The 12,629-nt window shown below is 44.8% G+C and overlaps 1 protein-coding gene across 1 annotated transcript; it reads left to right on the top strand.

Moving 5' to 3' along the window:
- Positions 1 to 1,260: 1,260 nt before the first annotated feature.
- BMI1 (BMI1 proto-oncogene, polycomb ring finger) lies at positions 1,261 to 11,172 on the top strand. Its single transcript, XM_049777809.1, has 10 exons — positions 1,261 to 1,458; positions 6,298 to 6,428; positions 6,722 to 6,818; positions 7,381 to 7,436; positions 7,519 to 7,569; positions 7,695 to 7,803; positions 7,883 to 7,928; positions 8,322 to 8,420; positions 8,744 to 8,824; positions 8,919 to 11,172. Exons 2-10 carry the CDS (start codon positions 6,317 to 6,319, stop codon positions 9,246 to 9,248), a joined length of 981 nt encoding a protein of 326 aa, XP_049633766.1. The 5' UTR covers positions 1,261 to 1,458; positions 6,298 to 6,316; the 3' UTR covers positions 9,249 to 11,172.
- Positions 11,173 to 12,629: the final 1,457 nt, after the last annotated feature.

The following is a 12,629-nucleotide window of genomic DNA, read 5'->3' on the forward strand; positions in this document are numbered from 1 at the left end:
AGGGAAGCGACCAGTAGTAGTATTCTATTGCGAATAAAGACTGGGTTTCCGCCACCCGAGAGGCGCGAGTCTGTTTGATCCGAGTTGGCGTGTTAATGATTACTCCGGAGGTGCAGATCCCAGGGGCTCCGAGTGGGACCTCGGGTGGTGGGGAAGGATGGATGCGATCCTCCGGGGTGTGGGTGGGAGGGAGGATCGCGGGCTCTCTGGGCTGCCGGTGTCTGCGAGGGGAGAAGATTTGGGGGTGCAGCGCCCCGCGCGGGAAGCGGCGGCGCCTTCCCCGTTACCTGCGCCTGGGGGCGGGGGCGCTCGCCCTGGCACGAGCGGGGTGGCCGCGCAATTGAGCGCTGCGTGGAGTCCGGGCGCGCGGCGGAAAAATAAATAACGGGGGGGGGGGGCGGCGCGGCGTGGCGCGGGGCCGGAGAGGGAGCGAGGGGAGGGAGGAAGGGCGGGAGGCGCGTGTGGCGCTAGTGGAGAAATGTCTCAGCGGGCGGGTGGGCGGGGGGGGGGAGCGGCTCCTCCGACCCGTCGACGGGGGTGACCGCGAGCCCGAGCCCGACTACACCGACACTAATTCCCAGGCCGCCCTTAAGGAATGAGGGGAGCACGTGACCCGGCGGCGGGGCCGGGAGGAGGGAGCGGGAGGAGGGGGAGGGGAGGGGGCGGGCGGACGCCGAGCCATTTTGGAGCCGGTGTCAGTTTCCACTCTGCCTGCTGCGCCGCGCGGTGGTTATTTTTTTTATTTTTTGGGGGCTTCGCCCTCCCCTCCCCCACTCCCCTCCCTCCCCGCCTCTCCCCTCCAGCTCCCCCTCGGCACGCCACACACGGGCACCCACACCCACACCCACACCGCCCTCGCCAGCACCAGCAGCGGCGCGGCAGGCCACTTCGTGGGGAAGCATAATCGCAGTCGGCCCGGGCGAGACAATGGGGAGGTGGGGGGCCGGGGCGCCCCGCTCGGGATCGCAGGCACCTCCGGGCGGCCACCCCGCAGCCTGAGCCCAAGGCTCCCTCCCCCAGTGAGGAGCGGGAGGCGGCGGCGGCGGCGGCGGCGGCGGCGGAGGAGGAGGAGGAGGAGGAGGAGGAGGAGGAGGAGGAGGAGGAGGAGGAGGCGTTGGAGGCCGAGGAGGAGGAGGAGGCCGAGGCGCAGCAGCAGCAGCAGCAGCGGCGGCGGGAGGAGGAGGAGGGAGAGGGAGGAGAGGAGAGGGAGGAGGAGGGCGAGGAGGCGGAGGAGGCCGGGCGCGCCGGGCCGGGGCGGCGGCATGAGCCGAGCGAGCGAGCGCGGCGGCCGCCGACCTCCCTCCCTCCCGCCGGCCGCGCTCGTGGCCCATTGACAGCGGCGCCTGCAGCTCGCTCCAAGATGGCCGCTCGGCGCCCGTGCGCTCGCTGCTGAGCGACTCGCAACTTTCATTGTCTTTTCCGCCGCCGCGATCGCCGCTCGCCGGCCGCCTTTTCCGGGTACGTAGGAGGCCGGGCGCCCGCGGGACGAGGCCGGGGCCCGGCGGGGGCGCCGCGGGGGGACGGGGAGCGTCACCCCCCACCGACCTACCCACCCGCTCACCCACCCACCCACCCAACCCCGGCGCCTCGCCCGCGCCCGCGCCCGCGCCGGCCCGGAGGGCGCTGACAGTCGGCGTGGGCGCCCGGCCCCGCGCGCTGCCCCGCGCCCGCGAGCGCGCGCCCGCCGCCGCCGCCGCCCGCTGACTCCCGCGGCGCCGGGACCGACCCGCAGCCCGCGCCGCGCCGCGCCGCGCCGCCGCCGCCACCGCCGCCAGCCGGGCTCGGCGCCGCTCCAGCCGCCGCCCGCTCCGAGCAGCCCCGGCCGCGCCGCGCCGCGCCTCCCCGCGCCTCCCCGCGCCGCGCGCCCCACGTTTTAGTTCCTTTCTCCCCGGAGCGCCCCTCGGCACCCTCGCGACGCACATGGCCCCCGAGAGGAGCCCTTGCCTCGGCAGCCTCGGCGGCTCCCCCAGTCGCGGCGCCCTTTGTTGAGAGGTAGATCGGGACCCGACGGGGACGGGCGCCTCGAGTCGGGCGCTGCTCGGGTCGACTGGCGGCCCGCCTCTCCGGGAAAAGGGGCTCCGGGGGGGTCCCAACCGCCAAAGAATGCCCCCATTTTATAGGGACGGGTTCCCCGGGGGTGGGCCCTCCCTCCCCGGGGGTTGTTAGCCCGCGGGGAGCCTCCGCTCGAATGTTATTAACTTAACTTGGAGGGACACTTGTGTGAAAGTGGAGGGCTGGTAAGATGGCGGTCCCCGGTTGTTTCCGAGGTCCTCCTGCGTTTGGGTGGGAAAAGGGGCAAACTTGCGAGGTGGGATGGGTTCGGGGGTCCCGGGTGAGTTTCTCGCAGCGTTCCTCGGGACGGGTTCTGGGGGCAAGTGGGCTTTGGAAAGGAAGAGCTTTGGAGGGGGGGTGGGAGTGATGATGGCAACTGGACATTCGCCTGGATGAAGGTTTCCTTTTCTTTCCTCCTTCCTCTTTTCTATCTCCCCCCCCCCGAGTCCCCCGGCCCCCCAGCAATTTCCCTCTCCACCTCGACGGTAGGATGCACTTAGCACCACGTTCGGGTTGAGTCCCCGAACGTTTTGTGGGTTTGGCTCACTCTGAGCCCAGGTCGGAGTGTGTGTGGCAAAGGGATGCTTTGGCAAAGGAGCATCAGAAAGTTGATTGCCTTGTGTGCATGCAGCCTTCTGGGTTTGACAGCGACACGGCATAGATGTTTCTTCCCCCTGGAGAATTAACAATTAATAATTGGAAGTAAACAAGTAAAGAGGCTTTGATCATTCCCAATTGCAATAAAAGGATTTAGTGGGCTTAGTGGTCACGGTTCAATATTTGAAAGAGAAGCATGTATTAACCCCTTCCCTTAAAGTAGGCAAAATTCTGGGCATATTCATCCAAATTCAACTGTCGGTTGGTGATACCTGGAAGGTTATGAACAATTCAACCTTTCAACCTTTTTTTTTTTTTAAATAGGAGCTTGAATCTTCAAGTTTTGGAGACACATTATCAAGCTACCCTAAGGACTTATACTTAGTTTACAAGTTGTTCGTTATAGCTTACTACCACTTAAATTGTATTTTCAGTAGGCTGACCCTGAGAGGCTCCTTTTATCAGTAAATTGGTAGGCTGCTTAATATTTTAGTTCATTTCTGTTCTTCTGCCCCAGGGTACAGAGGTATTTGAAATAACGTACCTGTTCAGCTAATATACTTAGTAAGGCTATCTATAAAGTCAAACAGAACTTTCCATGAATGAATGAGCGTAGAGACATACATAACACAGGCATTTGTGAGAAAATTGAGCATTTACTTGTACTTGATAAATCTCCTATCCTCTACCATCAAGTTGTTCTTGGGTGTACATTAGATGCTCTGATAGGCAAATTTCTCCCTGGGACTCAAATTAACACCACCCTAGCCCAAGCTTGTGTTGAACTGTGAGCCCCAACCGAGATTATGGAGTTCATTTGCATTTCTTAGATTTCAATAGTCTGGCCGATTGTTAACATAAGAATCTGCTTCTGTTTTCCTTCATTTTGACATAACTGGTGTTAGGCCTTCAACTAAACTGACAGCCCCAAATGAGTGTGTTACATGGCAAGTTCTGACTATGGAATATTAGTACCATTGTGTGTGGTGTACTTTGCTTGCTTAATTGGCAGATTCTGTGTTGGGACTTAGAAAGTTTTCATTTCCAAGGAGCATGAGATTGTTTCTTAAACCTTACCAGGCATGCCAGACTGCTCTGGAAGTCTTAATTATGTAGCTGACTTTTATATAAGTAACAAAGTTCCATTTACTAGAGTTATAAATGGTAATAAGACTGTGACAAAGTTCTTCTGAACTAGAGGTAGAGGACTTGTGTGAATTAAGACTTAAGTTGAATTTGAAAGGGTTTTGTTTAAGTATATGGGACTTAACCCTTCAAAGCCACCAGTAGATAACCCTTCCCTGACATTTGATTGTTCTGTGCCTCAGTATTTGTGCTTGGTGTTGGTTTTCTGGAAAGTAGAAGAGAAATAAGGACAGTTTTTTTCACTGAAGCCTCTTCTTAAACTTGGTGATGGGAGACCTTTGTGTGCTGTTGCTTTCACAGGCAGACAGGTTTCACCTTGCCAACTGTCTTTCTAGGAACGGTCCAGTGGCTCCACGAGGAGAGGTTTTTGTTGTTGTTTTGTTTTGTTTCTTGAAGAACCCAAGGCTTGTTTTTAATCATTCAGTACAATGGATTTAAAATTGTTACTCTCTGCTCCACCTACAGCTCCTCTGCAGCCCCACTTACAGTTCTATTAACAATACGTTGACAACATTCTTCTGAGCAAGTAATCTAAAGATAACTGAAGAGTCCCACTTGACGTTTTCTGGTGAAAGTCGCTAGTTTGCCAGTATTTCCACATTCATAAAAGAGGCTTTGTCTTTTTGTTTTTTAACTTTTTTTTTTTGGTACTCTAAAGCTTTTGGTCTCAGCCACTGAGGTATGTTGATTGGCGTTTCTCTTCTGCATTTCCATTCCCTAAGAATTAAAACTCAGATGCATCTTCAAGTTTCACAGGTTCCCTGATTTCTATTTAGTGCAGCTGGAGAATGTACTTCTGACGGTCTAGATAGCTTTGTCTTGTTTCAGGTTCTGAAAGGAAAGGAGTGCAAGTAATTTTTTTTTTTCAGGAACATTGCATGCAGTAATTGACCCCCCCTGGGTCAATTATGACCCACCGTGACTGCTCTGCAATGTATGTTATCTGTTGGAAATACCATCTCATCGTGTTGGGGGTTGTTAGAGAGGTTAAGCTGAGAAAATGGCATTTGTTTTTTTTGCCCATGGTTGCTCTGGATTGACAAGGTGTTGATCTAGCGTTGGGAATGGTCTGGTCACATGGTTCTTTATATATTGCCGCTGTCATGCCATTTAAAGTAGCTTTTCTTGCCTCTAATTAATTTATATAAAACAGGGGTTTTGCCCTCTTGTCTTCCTGTCAAGCAGATTTTAATTTCAACCTTCTCCCCAACTTTCAACCGCTCCTCTGATGCACAGAACTATATTAGAGAAAGCAGCTTTAAAAAAGAAGTTCAGTTCAGTAAAACATTTCTGCGAATTGAGCCCTGACAGTTTCAGGCTAAGTGCACAGTTGACGATTTTCGAAAGATCCCTCCATGAAGTTTTAAGTTTCTGACCTAGTGATTGCTACCAGGAAAGACCAAAAGACTCCAGATTTGAAAGCAACTCTTCGCACCCCGTCGACGTGGAAAAGAGGCCCCCCAAAGAGCCTCTCCTAAATGGCCAGGGTCTCCCTTTGCAATTTCCTTTACCCCTCGTCTGCCCGCCCCCGGGGTGCCCCAGGTTGCCAGCCTCCTGCCCTCCGGCCCGCCAGCCCCACAGGGCGGCCCCACCCCCGCGCCGCAGCGCCCACACCCCACCCCGCCCCCTCGCCGGCCCCGCCTCCGCGCCGGCCCCGCCCCCGCGCCCGCTGCCGCCGCCGCCGCCCGCCCGCCGTCCACCCCGCACGCCAGCCTGAAGCTCCGGCGCGGCCCGGCTCCACGGAGTTGCAGAGGTGGCCGGATGCCAAGTGTAAGTGTAAGTTGCTATGGAAACCCCGACCGAGAAGAGTTCCGAATCCCGAGCGAGAGGGAGCCCGGAGCCCGGGGCGCCGCCGGCCGATCCCCCCCCTGGCATCCCAGTCCGGCCCAGCGTCCACGCTCAGGCCCCAGCCGGAGGCCGGCTCTACTCGAGGTGCTTCTCCTGCGGCCTCGGCACCCCAGCTCCGGAAATGCCAGGGATGCAGAGAGCAGAATTTGTTTTCCCTTTGTATCGACTCGACTGCTGGCGCCGCCGAGGACGACAACGAGGAGAACCGCTGGGCAGCGGAGGGAGGCATAAGCTCCCGGGTTTTCCATTGAAGACTCCTAAGGAAGTTTTCACCCGAAAGCTGGAGACCCGGAGCCAGCCCAGTGGTCTGGTGCATGAAATAGCTGCCGGGACCTTGTGGCAGGCAGCTCCTGCAGCTGGTGGGACTTGCTGGGCTGGAAGACAAATGCGCGAAAGATCCGAGTGCTCGCGGCTCCCAGCCCCCACCCCGACCTTTTCTTTCTCTCTCTTCTGGAATGACCCGAGGAATCACAAGTTATGGGTCCTTTCCCACCACTTCAGTGGCCTTAATTTAGGTCTGATGGCTTCATTCCTCCTGTGGAAAACAGTGGGACGGTCCAGCCGTACAGTGTTATGAAGTCTCGAGTGTTTCAGAGTGCATTGGAGATCCTCTCAAATTCTCTTTGAATTATGGCCAATCTATCTGTCTTGCAGGATCTTTCATCAAGCAGAAATGCATCGAACAACCAGAATCAAGATCACTGAGCTTAATCCTCACCTAATGTGTGTACTTTGTGGAGGATACTTCATTGATGCCACAACGATAATAGAATGTCTACATTCCTGTAAGTACAGAATTTAGATTTCCTTTGTGCCCCTGAAATTGCACATTGCGTACCAAAATATGAAATCTGTATATCACAGCAAGTACAAAGTGATGGGGTCATTTTCTTTGGGCACATACCGTGATTTTAACACACATTTAACAAAAAGATGCATGGTCTTAAGTTCTTACGGATCATTGAATTATTTAATAGAAATATTTTTGGCTGCACTTAATTCTGTTTCTGGCACTAATTTTAAGGCTTAGCAGTCTGATATTTTTTTACACTTACAAGAACCTTGTTTCTGCCTCTAGTCTGTAAAACATGTATCGTGCGTTACCTGGAGACCAGCAAGTATTGTCCTATTTGTGATGTCCAAGTTCACAAAACCAGGCCACTTTTGAATATAAGGTAGGAAAATGTTTGACATTACCATTTGTAATTGTGAGTGGAGTTGCATAAATTAGTGAATGCTGCCCTGTTTATTTCTGCACAGACCCTTTACTGTTATCCTATCCTCCTAATCTGCTTTGTAGAGGGTTCCTCTTGCTATGTTAATGATGACTAATTTTATTCAAAGTTCAGTGTTGCTTAAGTGATTTTAAAATTTTTCTAAGCATCTTTGGAAAAAGTGAATTCTCTAATTTTGCATTCTTTCTTGACTCTGTCAGGATGGTGGTGTTTCAGGTGCTTCATTCTCGCCTCTAGTCTATATTCATATTAGCAATTTAGTAACTTGAAAGAAATACTGATACAGTGAAAGTGAGGAATTGAGTAGTGAATATAAAATGTTTCTACTCTGAGTGCTATACATACATTTATTTTTATGATTATAGAAGAAATCAAAGACATTGTCAACCTAGTTAAATACTATAGTGCAAAGAAAACAAAGAATACATAATAGTACAGGCATTTTTAGCTTTTTGTCATGTGGGTTGGATTGCGTTTACTTTTCTAATTTGTTCCCTTTCAGGTCTGATAAAACTCTTCAAGATATTGTATACAAATTAGTTCCAGGGCTTTTCAAAAGTAAGTCACTTGCTTAAAATTAAATCAAAGAAAATTAAATCAGTTAAACTTTTTACCAAATATGTCTTATCTCTCCCTTCAGATGAGATGAAGAGAAGAAGAGATTTTTATGCAGCTCATCCCTCAGCTGATGGTAAAGTCTTTGAAAGGGGAAAACCATTTTATTTGGTGGGAAAATTTATCTTGTAATAGTATTTCCATTCTGTGTATAATAAATGTTTAATTTTGAAATTTTTAATTCTAAAAATGTCTGTTTAGCTGCTAATGGCTCTAATGAAGATAGAGGAGAAGTTGCAGATGAAGATAAAAGAATTATAACTGATGATGAGATAATAAGTTTATCCATTGAATTCTTTGACCAAAACAGGTACAATTTTTTGGAATTGTTTCATCTTGTTGCCTTAATGAAATACATTGTTTCACTAACAATTTACTCTTTTTCTTAGATTGGATCGGAAAGTAAACAAAGACAAAGAGAAATCTAAGGAGGAGGTATGTTGGATGTTACAAAGACAGAAAAAGTATTGGATTCTACTTCTTCTGATCATTTGTTTTTTTGTTGACTATCTCCTCTCAGATGACGTCAAATAAAAGAATAGGGTTGGATATTCAAGAGTGATATGTATCCAATAGTTGTTAGAAATTATTTTCTAAGATTACTATTCTTACAAAACATTTCAATTTGTGCTTAATGCTCTGATATTCTTAGTTTCTTAGGATTTTGTTACTTGGTAGTTTGATAAAAGAGTAAACTCAAATCATAGTCGAGAAGCATTAATAACCGTTTTGGTATTGGACCTTTTATTGTAGTCAAGCTATATGATTGAAATGTTTTCTGACTTAAAAGGAATTGAAAAGGAATCACTTTTCGATCTGTGCTTGTAGGTGAATGATAAAAGATATTTGCGATGTCCAGCAGCAATGACTGTGATGCACCTGAGAAAGTTTCTCAGAAGTAAAATGGATATTCCTAATACTTTCCAGGTATCTTCATGAATTTTATGACGTTATTTTTTAATTTTATTAACTGTTTCTTTTCTGATTCTGATTTCAGATAAGCAAAAATCTTTTTTTAAAAAATTAGCACTTAAATTGGAAATATTTTCTATTTGGTATGAATTCTAGTTTATGCCGAGAAAACAAATCTCTTAATAATTTCAAGAAATGTTTTTCCTCATTTAAAGTATCGAGTCAAAATCCTTTGTCCAAATGTTTGGAAGAAGTAGTTTAAAAATGTTTTGAATTATATTCAGTTGGCAAAAAATAACATCTTTGTGATTTTTAATTGAAATATTCTATCTCAATAGATTGATGTTATGTATGAAGAGGAACCATTAAAGGATTACTATACACTAATGGATATTGCCTACATTTATACCTGGAGAAGGGTAAGAAGCATATCTAATGAGTGTCAGATGATTGTGTCAAGTTTATTTAACAGAGTTAAGACTGATATTTTTTTTCTTTCTTTTAACCCTGTAGAATGGTCCTCTTCCTTTGAAATACAGAGTTCGACCAACTTGTAAACGAATGAAGATCAGTCACCAGAGAGATGGACTGACAAATGCTGGAGAACTGGAAAGTGACTCTGGGAGTGAGAAGGCCAACAGCCCAGCAGGGGGGATTCCCTCCACCTCTTCCTGTTTGCCTAGTCCCAGTACTCCAGTGCAGTCTCCTCATCCACAGTTTCCTCATATCTCCAGTACTATGAATGGAACCAGCAGCAGTCCCAGCGGTAACCACCAATCTTCCTTTGCCAACAGACCTCGGAAATCATCAGTAAATGGGTCGTCAGCAACATCTTCTGGTTGATCCCTGAGACTCTTGAGGAAACCATTTTAAACTCCTGATTTATATAGCTATCTTCATGCCATTACAGCTTTATAGATGCTAATACATGTGACTATCGTCCAATTCGCTTTCTTTTGTAGTGACATTACATTCGGCTATAAAAGATGAACTAAGATATGATATTCATGTGGACGTTAAAATGAAAAAGAATGTTCTTATGAAGAGTTGGTTTCTGAGAACACAGACCAGATTTCTTTTCTGTGTGTTAGAAGAGATGTGAAATGGTTTCTGTAAACCATTGTTTAGATGGGAAAATACTCTGCGGTGGATATAAACTTTGGGCCAGAGTTTGTTAATCTCAACTAATGCCTACATCATTACATTCTCCTTGATTGTTCTTGTTATTATGCTGTTTTGTGAACCTGTAGGAAACAAGTGCTTTTTATCTTGAAATTCAACAGAAAGAATATGCATAGAAGATTGCATTCTATGTAGCCATGTCACTGTGAACAACAATTTCTTGCATATTTAGCCATTTGATTCCTGTTTGATTTTTACTTCTCTGTTGATACACAAAGCCGATCAAAGGAAAGTAAACTTCAGTTTTACAGTCTGTATGCCTAAAAGCGGGTACAACCGTTTATTTTACTGACTTGTTTAAATGATTCACTTTTGTAAGAATCAGATGGCATTATGCTTGTTGGACAATGCCATATTGGTATATGACATAACAGGAAACAGTATTGTATGATATATTTATAAATACTATAAAGAAAATATTGTGTTTCATGCATTCAGAAATGGTTGTTAAAATACTCCCAACTGGTTCGACCTTTGCAGATACCCAATGCTTAAGCCTTATCAGCCTAGGATATTTTTCACATGGTTAATGAATTCTAAATTCTCTTCTACTGGAAGCAATTGGCAAATCTTAATCTGGATATTTCTCTAGAAATACATGTTTACTTTTTAAGGTAATTGTTAGAGTAAAGAAGAACTTTTTAACTAAGGGATTTGAAATAGTTTCCCATTGTTTTTGGTGGAATTAATGTGTTTTTAAAATGCATATTGATTGCTGTAATTCTAAAACCAGTTTTTAAATAAAACAACAAATTGCTGGATGAAGGCATTTTATCTAAAGTGACTTTAATGTGTGATATAACAGTTATTTCAAATCATCAGAGAGGCTTTTCCAATGGTCTGCAATGGAAAATGTCCTCTCTAATGTCTGGAAATAGAAGCAATTTATTATGAGCTTCTATGGGTAATTTTTAAGTAGAGTGAGCATGTTGACTCTAATATATGAATAGCCCCAATATTTTCAGTTTGTGTTTTGCTTTGGTCGAACTTGGTGTGTGTTCATCACTCATCAGTTATTTATGAGGGTGTTTATTCTATATGAATATTGTTTCATGTTTGTATGGGAAAATCGTAGCTTAACATTTCATTGTCCCAGTCCGCAAAAGAAGCACAATTCTATTGCTTTGTCTTGCTTATAGTCATTAAATCATTACTTTTACATATATCACTGTTACTTCTGCTTTCTTTAACAATACAGTAAATGACATTTTATGAAAACCACAAAATACATATATTTTTATTTTGACCTGAATTTGTACAGTCCCATTGTAAGTGTTGTTTCTAATTATAGATGTAAATTTAAATTTCATTTGTAATTGGAAAAAATCCAATAAAAAGGATATTCATTTAGAAAATAGCTAAGACTTTAATAAAAATTTGATATGAAAAGCACAATGTGCAGGTGTTTTGGACCCCTACAGTGGATTATGACAGGTAAAAGCTAATGAGAACCCATTGTTGTCTTAAATAGTGATGTTGCTAAGAAATACATGCTTTGTTGTATAATTGCTTGAAAGCCCAATGGAAGATGTATTTGTTTATTTACTCTACAATCTTTGAAGTAAAAGTTTCCCATGTTTGCCAACTTTAGTGAATTCAACTTATTTTTCTAGGCTTTTCTCAAAGACAAAAGCTAACATAAGTTTTTGGTAATTTGGATTCTAGGAAAGATAAAAAACATTCAAAGAATAGAAATACCAGTGGACTATCAAATAATTTACAAAAAATCAAGTTAAAAGGTCAACATGAAACTTAAAAGACTTCATATCTCTTAATCTTTTTATAGTGGACCTATTGTTGAAATGAACAAATATTAGATATTGCATATCACATAGTATGTAATATACCATGCTTGAAAATTTTCCATTTGAAAGGGGATTTTTCCCTAAAAATTGCTTACATTTTAGGAATATTTCAACTAGATTTTTAAATAAGTACTGTTGTATAACTTTGTGTTGCATTTTCTCATAACCAGCCATCATAGTACTAACAAGTAAGATCTTAAACTACCATTTAAATTTTTTCTACTTAAAAACGCCTATGTGAGACCTGCTAACTTTGTAACTCAAAGCAGTCAAAGCTACATTCATGAGAAATTAGCTTGAAGTTTGGCATTTGCTTCTAAAAATGATCCTACAATTCTATCTCACAAAGTTAGTGTTGGCAAAATAGTCTTCAGAAAAATCCTAAATTGATTTCACAGGTTTTCGCTTAAATGCAAAAGGAAAATGAGGCTTGTTGCTGCTGTGTCAATAGTGATCTATCTTGTTTTACACATGCATACAGCTTTACAAGTACTTTTACTTTTAAAATTGCCGGCGGGCCGTTAATTGCACTAGGTTGGAAAAAAAGTTACCCTTCAATTCACTTACTCTGCCAACCTTACCTCTTCGTTTTCATGTCTATATGTGCAAATGTACGATCTTTGGAGGTAAAAGGCAGCTGGCAGAGTGAAATGTCAGGGTTTTCTTCTTCCCCTTACTCTATTTTCCCAGTATTTGGAGTTGCAGTTCATTTATTTGTGAAGTGTTTTGATTCACTCTTCCCATAGGCCTATCAAGCTAATTTTTATATGGAATTAGTAAGAATTTAAAAACTGCCCATGAAATACTTGCACTGACAAACAAGAAATCAAAATGCTTGATTTTTTTAAAGTTTATAATTTTCCAGGGGGTGGGTTTTAACTTCAGAAAATCTGCTTATGGGTCCTTGTCTCTTGGAATTCTTTAGGCAAGGATGACAGTTTTTTTTCATTGCTTTCTATATTTTAGAGGTTTGGCAAATCTCTTCACATTGTTCCTGGAATAACAGTTGGAAATTCTGATTTAGTTTAGTGCTTCTATAAAATGAAGATTCTGAAATACTGTCTTTAAAAGTCTTCCTCACATCCAAAAAGATGCAGAAAGTCTTGATAAATATATTTTATAATGATCCTTTAAAAGAGATAGATGATGGGTAGGTAGATAGATAGATAGATAGATAGATAGATAGATAGATAGATAGATAGACAGACAGACAGACAGACAGACCTCTAGCATGGTG

This window comes from Suncus etruscus, chromosome 7, assembly GCF_024139225.1.
Source record: "Suncus etruscus isolate mSunEtr1 chromosome 7, mSunEtr1.pri.cur, whole genome shotgun sequence".
In the NCBI taxonomy this organism is placed as follows: Eukaryota; Metazoa; Chordata; class Mammalia; order Eulipotyphla; family Soricidae; genus Suncus; species Suncus etruscus.